The following is a 10804-nucleotide window of genomic DNA, read 5'->3' on the forward strand; positions in this document are numbered from 1 at the left end:
CAAATTTGAGGTTTAGGGAATTCTTTACTTTTTGACCACTTTCCTAGCATCATTTCACTACTTTATAGTTGTTAGGATTGTACAATACACACTCTTAGGATAGTTTAGATGAATTCCCAATTTTTCACCTATTTAGTACACTTTTTTAGGTTTTAAGTAGTCCAATTTTAAGTTTTAGGTACTTGATCCAATTGGACATGTTTCTTACCTTCATTTTACTAGTTTAAACTTGTTAGGATATGAAGATTAGACATTCTTAGGCTAATTTAGGTGAATTTCTAATTTCTCACCTATTGTAGTGTATTTGAAACATCTGGCTATTTCTATGCATTGTGAATGTTTGAACAAGTTTATTTTACCATTTCAAACCTGTGTGCACTGTTCATTTGGTCAAATTTGAGCCTACATGCAAAATCACTTCCTAAACCATCAATTTTGCTTAAATTTAGAAGTGATGTAGTGATTTTGCGAGTGTAGTGTGATTCCTTATTGTTTCAATGTTTAAACACCTTTAAATTGATGATATAAAGTTGCTTGAACCATCACTTGGGCTTTACAAACACTACCACAAATTTGAGCCAATTTTATGGTGCAATTTTCATTTTTAGTGCTGTTTTATTTTGTACATTCTTTAAATTTCAATTCGGGTTGGCAAGAGCTGGTTACATGTTTCCAAATGGAATTATATGATAAAAAAAGTATAATCCAATCATAAAAATCATTTGAAAACCAAGCAATCTAATTTTGAAACCTAAAAACCGAAAATCACAAAATCTGCACTTCTTTGGGGACTTTCATCAAACAGTTGCGTTTTTATTAAACACCTTACTGCACTACTTTTGGCTCTTCGTTTTTTATTTTTCTTGTGTTTTTAATCTGATCTAGTGCCTCTCCTAGGTTCCCTTTGTGTCCCTCTATTGATTCAAAGCTTAAAATCATTTGAAATCCACTTGTCTAGCCTCCAAATTGTGCCACAAAGTGTGTTACCCGAAATTCAAATATGGTGCAGTGCAAATTTTTGCTATGACTGGTTTAGTGTGTGGCAGGGTGATGTGACGTTTTGGTCAGGCTTCCAAGGTCCACAATCCTTGCTCCAAGGGGGTAGCATACTAGGAAGTGGAAGGGTTGCTGAATTAGACAAATAGGTAGCTCTAAAAGTAGCAATTTGGCTTCATTTTCTGCAGCATTTCACCAACTTCATACCACTTTTTAGGTTGAAACTACTCAAACTTTGAGTTTTAAGTACTTGTTTGCTTTTGAGTAGTTTCCTACCTTCACTTCACTACTTTAGACTTATTAGGATATTAACATTAGTTACAATTACTCTACTTTAGGTGAATTCTCAATTTCTCGCCTTTTTAGTAGACTTTTTTAGGTTCTAACTACTCAAAATTGGAGTTTTAGGTACTTGTTTGCTTTTGAGTAGTTTCCTAGTGTCATTTCCCTACTTTAGACTTGTTAGGATATTAAACTTTGTTATTGTTAGTCTACTTTAGGTGAATTGCCTCTTTCTCACCCTTTTAGTAGACTTTTTTAGGTTTTAAATACTCAAACTTTGAGTTTGAGGTAATTCTTTGCTGTTGACAAGTTTCCTAGCTTCATTCCACTAGTTTAGACATGTTAGGATGTTCACATTAGTTAAAATTAGTCTACATTAGGTCTATTTGCAATTTTTCACACTTTAAGCACACTTTTTAGGTTCTAAATATTCAAACTTTGAGTTTGAGGTAGAGGTAATTCTTTGCTTTTGACAAGTTTCATACCTTATTCCAATAGTTTAGACTTGTTAGGATGTTAACATTACACCTTTTAAGTGTACATTAGGTCTAGCTGCAATTTCTCATCTTTTAAGTACACTTTTTTAGGTTCTAACTACTCAAACTTTGTGCAGTTTCAAACCTAAAAAACTACCAATACTACAGATATCCTTGTCAAATCTATTGTGCAGTTTCAAACCACACCCAAAAACCACAATATGCAAGACAAATAGTGAAAGATAATGCAAATATGATTATGAGTAAAAACCCTCGGTAAGTGAATTATGTAGAGAAAGTGGAATAGGAAAAGAATGATGACAGAAGTGAATAGAGATGCAGCAATGATGAACTAAGGAAAAAAGTGGAAGAATTTATTCAGAAACTTAACAAAGGGTGCAAGGAAGAATTGTTGAGCACATCAAGCTTGCTATAGGACTCAAACAACGAAGAAAGTTAGGCCTTAACCTTGGGTTATTAAACTTATTAAACTCTGCCTACAAAGTTTTGACTCTTGTGTTGAATTTTGTTGTGGAAATTTCTATTCAAATATAGAACAAGAAACAACATGGAACCGATCAATATTTCACTTTTCTATTCAAATATAAGGGAACCTTTTTAAGGTTTCCTCTTTTATTTCCTCTATTGCAATATTGTTTTATCCCTTTTGGTACCCTAAGCAAAGAATCCATTTAAGAAAGCACACTCATCTGTTAACCAATACACGAAAGGGAGTTTCGAGAGTGATAAAGAGTGTGCGTTTTTAAGAGAGATAGAGAGAGAAAAGAGAGATGGGAAGAGGGAGGGTTGAACTGAAGACGATAAAGAACAAAATCAACCGCCAAGTAACGCAGGCGAACACCAGTAGCCAACGACAAAGACCGTTCGAGAAGATGACTCTAACGACGTTCTTAGAATGGCCCACCGAATGACGAAGACGACTTTCTTGATTGAATTACGAGGCTGGAGCGCAATGATGGTGGAGGGAAAAGTGTGCACAAGCGGCAAAGGGAGTTGGGAGAAGGAGTTAGGAGAAGAAAGATTTGGGAGCCGGACTGGGTCGAGCCGGGTTACCCGTTTCAATCTAGAAAAAATATAAAATTAATACATTTATACTTACCACTTACTAATTTTGACGGATATTTAAGAATTATTTTAAAAATCTGATTGGAATGTGTTATATATAACTTTTGATAAAATTTGTTTAAGTTTTAAATATTGATAAAATTTGATTTTTAAATTTAGAAAGAAAATAAATATAATTTTATTATGTGTTAAAAAAATTGAATAATAAATAGAATTTTAAATTGATATTTAATCTGTTTACATGATGGGATGTAGTATCATTTAACATATAAAAAAACCTAATGTCATTGAATTAAGAAAATTATATTTATTTATTTTTAAATTTAAGATAATTATATATATATATATATATATATATATATATATATATATATATATATATATATATATATATATAAATAATGGTTGGCTAACTATGGTAACATTTTAAAGTGTATCAAATTTTAGTTAATAAAAATGTCCTTATATATTATGAATTTTAAAATTTAAAATTAAAGGTATTTGAATAATTTTTTATTTTTTATTTTAAATTAAAAATTAGGTTTAATAGGTTCGGAAGTCCCTATATTTGTGGGTTCGTTTCAATTGGGTCCTTCAATTTTGGAAGTGATCAATTGATATATAGTGTAAACTATAATAAAGAGAATCAACATGCTCGATAAAGTAGTACAATTATCCATCTAAAATATAAAGTGATATCTTTAGAGTCATCCAAAAACAACTATAAATTTAAAACTTTATATACAGACTGAAAGCTATGCCAAAACTATACACAAGGCTATAAAGAACAACAACCACTACTCAGCAGCAACATCACCTCCATCCAATGCTTGCTCCAAGGAACCATCTTCTTCTGCTGCTCACATCCAAAGGATGGTCATCGCAAAAGAAGAACAACAGAACATACAAAACATAAGCACACAACAGGGTAAGCTAGTTTAAACAAAGACTAATCATACCCTAATCAATAAAATTCTTACAAGTATATTATACATTCACATCACTTAAACCCTTCACACATAACACACACTGACTCTGACTATCCGGACCTAGAATGATTGTCGAGCTATGGCGGGTCGTGCACTCGTGGTGGCTTCTACTGCTTTGCAAAGTCATTGTCAATGGGTTTCACCCTACCACACTCACGAGGTTAGTTCGTTATCACTCACATTGGGCCATACTGGAAGCACCCAAGACTAGGACCTCCTGCTACTCCTCACGACATGGATCAATCCTCTCTACTTAAGATTGAATGACCATTGGAGTTTCAGGATAACCCTCAAGACTGAGCTCCTGCATCCATTCTAAACTTACTTGAATCTCAACATAGGGCACCACCATGTCTCCTCTCCTTGAGGATCATGGAATTATATCCATAAACCACACTTGAACTTTACCATTTTGATTACAAGATACCACAATCACCACAGATATTTCATGTTACAACTTCAACTTACTTCATACAACACTTATTGATATATATCCAACAACATAAGAACACACAAGACTTGAACTAGAACGTACCCCTCGCACAGCGCACACATTCGCATAGCGAGACCATAAACTTCTCCCATAGTGACCTAAATCGCCTTGCGAAAGCCAAAGACAGAGACCAACTACTCTGGATCTCTCGCATAGCGACTAAACTGGCTATGCGAATAAAATTGTAAAACGCTACAGACCCCAACCCCTCACATAGTGACCTAATTCTCTATGCAAGAGCCTCATCCAGAGACTTGAACCCCCAAGCACTCGCAGAGCGAGACCCACTCGCTGATCGAATAAAAAGAATAATGGTTCCAGACCTCAACTAGTCGCATAGCGATTACACTCGCTATGCGGGTTGACAAACAAAGAGCAACCCTCTCAAATCCCTCGCACGGCGCACCCATTCGCTGTGCAGTTACATTGGCAGAGAGCACATCAACAAGGGAACTCGCTATGCGAATCCATTCGCACAGCGAGTCTGCATAATCTGCATAACGAAATTCTACAGAATTACACAACTCAACTACTCATTACCAATTCTACTCAACTTGGCCAACTTCCAACACTCCTAATTCGATGTATATACTAAATCAGACTTGACTAAAGGATTCTAAACATTCCTATCACCAATCTAAAGTGTTTATGCACCAATCTCTACTCTAGAACCTCTAATTCATCAACTTATAGACCCAAAACCAATTCTACCACTTGGAACCTGTTTTTGACCATTTTAGTGACTCAAAACAGTCCCATATGACCTATCTACACTATCCCAGCAGTCACCAACAGCCCTTGTGATACGGGCGTCGAGACCCGTCAAATTTGATGTGCACGAAATTAATGCAGTATATTACTAGGAGGTGACTCCTAGGTCGTCTCTCAAGGACCAATTTTAGTGGTTCAGTCTCAGATTTCAAACACGAAGGGGGGGTTTTAAAGGTTGTTGTGCAGAAAAAGTAAATACTGAAAGCAGTAAAATTAATTGACTGTAAAAACAAGAGTAAGCACAAAAATTTCGAAAACGGTAAAAACGAAATTTTAACAGAATTAAAATTGCAAATCTGAAATTCATGAACTGAAAATAATTGCATTCCAAATCTTAAACGTGAAAACGGATGTAGTGCGTAAATGAAAATCAAATCCAACAACATCAATTGGAAATTGATGAATGAAATTAACATTCAATCCTTAAAACTGAAAGGTAAAACAAATGAAAAACCTCCCTAAAGGGGAGGAGAAAATAAAAGATGAAAACGTCTGCACTCCTCCTAATTCTAATCTCACTCTAAATTCTACTCCTAAATCTAATGCCTATTCTTCTCTGCTGCTTGCTTTCTTTTATAGCCAAAACTCAGAAACAAACTCCCGTGAGCCCTCCTTGTCTCAAGCAAGGTTTTGTGCTCTGCCTTCATAGCTTGGAGACTTTCTTCACTCCTAAATTTGTCAAGGAAATAGGTGGGCTCCACTTCCAATTGCAATCCCTTGCATTTCTTACTTTTCGTGAATCATCATTTGTCCTTTCCTTCTCCATTTTGGTCGTGATCTCTACCTCTTCTCCCAGTTGACCGTGAGCTTCTTCCCTTGGATGTGAGTTGGACGTGCTCCTTCAATCACTGCTGGAACGTGACAATTCTTCTTCAATTCATGGTAGCAGCCGAGACCTCCTTGTTCCAGGCTGCAGGTGGATGCTTCTTCTTCTTCCTTCTACATTTAGCAGTAGACTCCTTTCTTCATTCCAGCATGTGTGCTAGCAACAAGAATGTGAAGGGGTCTTCTCGGTGGTGTCTGCTCCATCTACTTGCAGCACCTCCCATTTCTTCCAGCCAGCCATGTCACCGTGCACCTCCAAGCTTCCAGCCTTCTCCTATAATCACGTTGTAGCTGGTCCAAAACGTCCCAATTCTCTGCTTACTGGACATGCTCTCTGCTGCCATCATTCGTGAAGATACTGGACTGCTCTCTTCTTGCTGAGACTCCTTTCCTTCCAGCTAAAGACCGTGACAGCACCTGATGGCAGCAGCTCTTCTCTCCCGTGTGCACCTCCAAACTGCTGCACCGCTTGCTGGACTTTCTTTTCTCTGGACCAAGGTGGTTGTTGTCTTCTCTTTTCTCCATGCTTCATCCCTCATATCGTGAGCTGCTCTCTTCTCCAGCAAACCATGCTTTGCATTTCTTCTTCAACTCATGGTAGCACCAGCTTGAAACCGAGACACTTCCTCATCCAGCTGCTCACCTCTTGCTTCCGTTTCCAAGATCTACTTGTTGTATGGTTGCTGCACTTCATATTTAATGGTTGCTTCCTCACGTTGCAGCCAAGAAAGAATGTGATGAAAAGATGATGCTAGTTGGCCGTGAGCTTCTCCATGTAGTTGCCCCTTTTTGACTTTCCAAATGCCTGAGTGAAAACCGTGAAGTGGTGTCCCTCTTTTAATCAAGCTTCATCTTTCAATTCAATAAAATATAACATGTAACATATGTGGCTTTGGCCGTGTGATGTGCTCCATGTAGTCTTCCTTCAACAAATGTTAGTGGCCCCTACCTTTTATTATGTTGTCTCCCACTAAAAGAAAGAAGACTCTCCATTTGTTTGTTGTTTGTTGTGAATCTTTTGGAATTCATGTGTGCCCCCTTTTCTTATGTGATGCTCACCAAAATGAATGGCATGTGTATTGTTTTACACGTGAAAATGAGTCACCAAGGCCAAGTCCTTTTCTGCTTCAAACCGTGAATGGCCGTGTGTATTGGCATGGTTTCCAAACCAATTTTCTTTCTTCCAAATTGTAAGAAGTGAGATGTTTCCAAATGTCCCAAAATGTTGTCCAAAATTTCCCTACAATTAATAATGCACTTTATTAAGTTCAGATAATTCAAGTTAATCAAAATAAGAATTTCTGATCGAATTAAGCATAATTCAGAAAATGGGAAAATACTGGACATTTAAGCACGATTTCCCGATTAATTCTAGTACAGTAAACTAAGTGAAGTGAGCAAAATATCGATTCATCAAAATAGACCACACTTAGTCGTTTGCACTCCTGGGCAAAATTAAGACTCAAATCAGGGAATAGTTCAAAGGACTCTTAGGGAGGGTGGTAGAAAACGCAGCATACAGAAAAAACTCGCAAGAAAAATAAAAAGAATTTACACAGTTCTCAAGAATTCTAGACAGATAAAAGAAGTAGAAAATATCCAACACAAATCAAAGAAAAGCAGATACTTATAGAAATTATCCAAGCAATTCAGTACGCAGCAAAATAATTAGTAAGCTTAAGAGGTGATTTGAAAATAACAGAACCTCACAGATGTACTCATAGTGTTTCTCTCAAGTGTTTAAGGTAAATCAATGTAACTCAATGCACTCAAGAAAGCAAACACAAGCAGACTTGACAAGCTTCTAATATCAACACTTAAAACATATGCATGTTCAGATCCAAAGGTCTTTACTGGGTTGTAATGGGGCCAAGGACAGGGGAGGATAAAATATGGGTAAGTAGCTATAGCTCAGAAGAAATAGAGGAGTACTGAGGAAAAAGTGGAAATACAGTCAAATCTCACCCAAACCTCTAATTCAATCCTCTTCTCGACTCCATTGTTCACAGAATTGTTTCTCATATTTCTCTTTTTCTCATCATTTTTTTTTCATCCTGTCTCTTTTCTTTTCTCTCTTTTTATCACACAACAGGATATAAATCATATTTTCAAAACATGTCAAGATGAGGAACCAACTAGCCAATTCATCAGAATCCCTAAGGAGACCACACTTATTCACAAAACACTTGTATAGCTCCAGACTTTCCTAAGGTTAAGGTAATCATTTGTTTTTCACTTAGGATTAGTGTATGAGCTTTAACACAAAAAATGGGGAAAGTATAGGCTCAAAGGATAATAACAAGGTAGGCTTATTTGGCTAAAGAGGCTCAAGAAATAAAATGCCTTTATCATTTCCAATCATGCATATCAATCAAGTGTTATAAAAAAGAATCAAGCCAAGGCATATGTGCAAGCAATCAAGAGTCATATCACACACAAGAAAGAACATAAAGTGGCTCAAATCTCACACAGGGTGTTCGTTACAATCGAATCAACCTCTCAAACGCATAATCATCTTTCCAAGCAGAGGAAAGCAAGGATTTGAAACCATAAGTATTAATCAAGTGAAGGAAAAATCTACAACTTAAACAGCATCCAGAAATCAAGAGAAAAATGTAAAATTTATTGCACACAGAACACACTAAAACAACTTAAAACAGAAAAAAATTAACACTCAAAAACAAAAAAATTCACACACAAAACAACAGAAAAAATCAAACTCTCTCCCAATAGACCACACTTAAACTACACAGTGTCCTCAATGTGTTCTAAACATGTCATCAGCAATCAAAACAGTAAACATATCATGGACAAGTGCAATAAAAGTAGGAAAAAGGGAGAGAAAGAAAATGCATACTCCCGTAGGTTATGGTGGAAGCTGCCAATTTTGGATCATCAGGGAGATGTCTTCCAACTTAGATTCCAGCCTGGACGTTTTGAGGACGAACTGCTTCATCCTCCAAATCTGATCTAGCAGTGAAATGTTTTCCACAGCTGGATCAAAGCAGAAATTGTTGATGAGCCGGTTCAGCAGGTGCCTGTTGTTGTTGAAACAGTTTTAGGTGCTCGCACCTTTGTCTTCAATTGTGGGTGTCTGCTCATCAAGGTTATACGTACCTCCTGCAACATGGTTAGTGCAATGTGGCACTACAGAAATTTCATGCAGGGGTATAACACCCAATCCCAATGTAATAGGCTGAACCTCAAATATATCCTAAGAACATGAATCAATTTCAAATGTAGAATCAATATCAATAATAGGCTCAGATTCATGTTCAGAGGGAGAATTAAAAATTATGCTCAGTAACAATACAATTATCAGCATACCAATCAATAGTACAATCAACAAAATAGTCAATTTGTGGTATGCTTACCTCCACTTCCTTGAAGATTGCTAAAGTGTGGGAAGATGAAGGTGATCTACCTGGCTCAAAAGTGTTTCTCATATCTTCCTGTCCCTCATGATTTTTATCAGTCTCCTCAGGTGCGAGAGTAGGGACATCTGAAGGTGGGAAAGTAGGTTGCACAGTAGTAAGCTCATAACTCTGCTCCTCATCCCCTATATCGATGGCACTGTCATCATCATCTAGAATCTGGACAGTCTGAAATGGTCTCTCTGAATTTTGAGACTGTTCCTCAGTGAGTTGAGTAGCCATCTGCCCTATCTGATTATTCGAACTCTCAATGATAGCTTGTGTCTTTTGTTGCAGCTCCATGATTTCTCGCTTAAACTGAATGCTCTGCATGATTCTCTGCTCCAATAACTCCTTCATTGCAGGTTCAGAAGTAGAAGGCTGAGGAGCTATTTGAGTAGGAGCATCATACTGCTGACTCTCGTATTGCGGGATTGGCGGAGGGATAAAAGTATCCTGAGATGGTGCTTCCTGATATTTCTGTGGAGCATCGTACCATCCCAAACTCATGTCATTCCATCCAGGATTGTTGTTGTAACCATACTGCACAAGGGAGAAGTTGCTCAGAAATTGATGCTCAAGATATCCCCAATCGGTAACGGATCCTAGAGGAAGAGAGTTTTTCCAATCCTTAGCTGCTCCTTGTAATGAATGCGGAAATACTTTCAAGAAAATGTGATCATCTGGGACATTTGGAGGTTTCATAAAACAGCAAATTTCATAGAAGTTCTCCAAATGCGTATGTGGGCATTCATTCGCAAGTCCACAAAAATGGGGCAGCAAATTTATCAGTTCAGTGGTGAGAACTAAATGATCACCATCCTCAGTAAGTGGAACCGGCTCCCAAAGGGAGCTCTCAGAAGTTTGAGGATGAGACATATTGTTCTCATCAACAGAATAATAATCATTGTACCAAGCAGTAGCAGAATCATAATTAGAGACATTGGCAGAATAAGCAGTATTCACATAGCCAGAATAGGTAGACATGAAAAAATAAAAATAAAAAATAAAAATAAAACAAGTAAAAAGTAAATACTAAAAATCACAACACATTTATACATGCAACACGCACACAAAAGACAGATCAATTTTTTTTAATTAGCAGACAAAACACATACGACACGCATACAGAGAATATAACATCACAACACAAGAATAAACACAACACAATTAAACATGCTACAGGTACAAACAAGATTGAATTTTTATTATTATTTTTTTTTTTAATAACAACTAAATACAGAACATAGCACAATTAAACACATATAAACACAATATATATTAACACAGTAAAAATCTAAAACAAAAAACCTGGAACTCGCTATGCGGGTTGACAAACAGAGAGCAACCCTCTCAAATCCCTCGCACGGCGCACCCATTCGCTGTGCAATTACATTGGCAGAGAGCACCTCGTCAAGGGAACTCGCTATGCGAATCCATTCGCACAGCGAGTCTGCATAATCTGCATAACGA

General features: G+C 36.9%; 1 protein-coding gene across 1 annotated transcript; it reads right to left on the minus strand.

Annotated features, from left to right (window-relative positions):
• Window positions 1–6756: 6756 nt before the first annotated feature.
• Window positions 6757–10210, minus strand: LOC128197481 (uncharacterized). The gene is made up of 2 exons (XM_052879532.1): window positions 8776–10210; window positions 6757–7158 (listed from the first exon to the last, which is right to left on the minus strand). The coding sequence occupies exon 1, from the start codon at window positions 10208–10210 to the stop codon at window positions 9206–9208; it is 1005 nt and encodes a 334-aa protein (XP_052735492.1). The 3' UTR covers window positions 6757–7158; window positions 8776–9205.
• Window positions 10211–10804: the final 594 nt, after the last annotated feature.

This window comes from Vigna angularis, chromosome 6 (genome assembly GCF_016808095.1).
Source record: "Vigna angularis cultivar LongXiaoDou No.4 chromosome 6, ASM1680809v1, whole genome shotgun sequence".
Taxonomy (NCBI): Eukaryota; Viridiplantae; Streptophyta; class Magnoliopsida; order Fabales; family Fabaceae; genus Vigna; species Vigna angularis.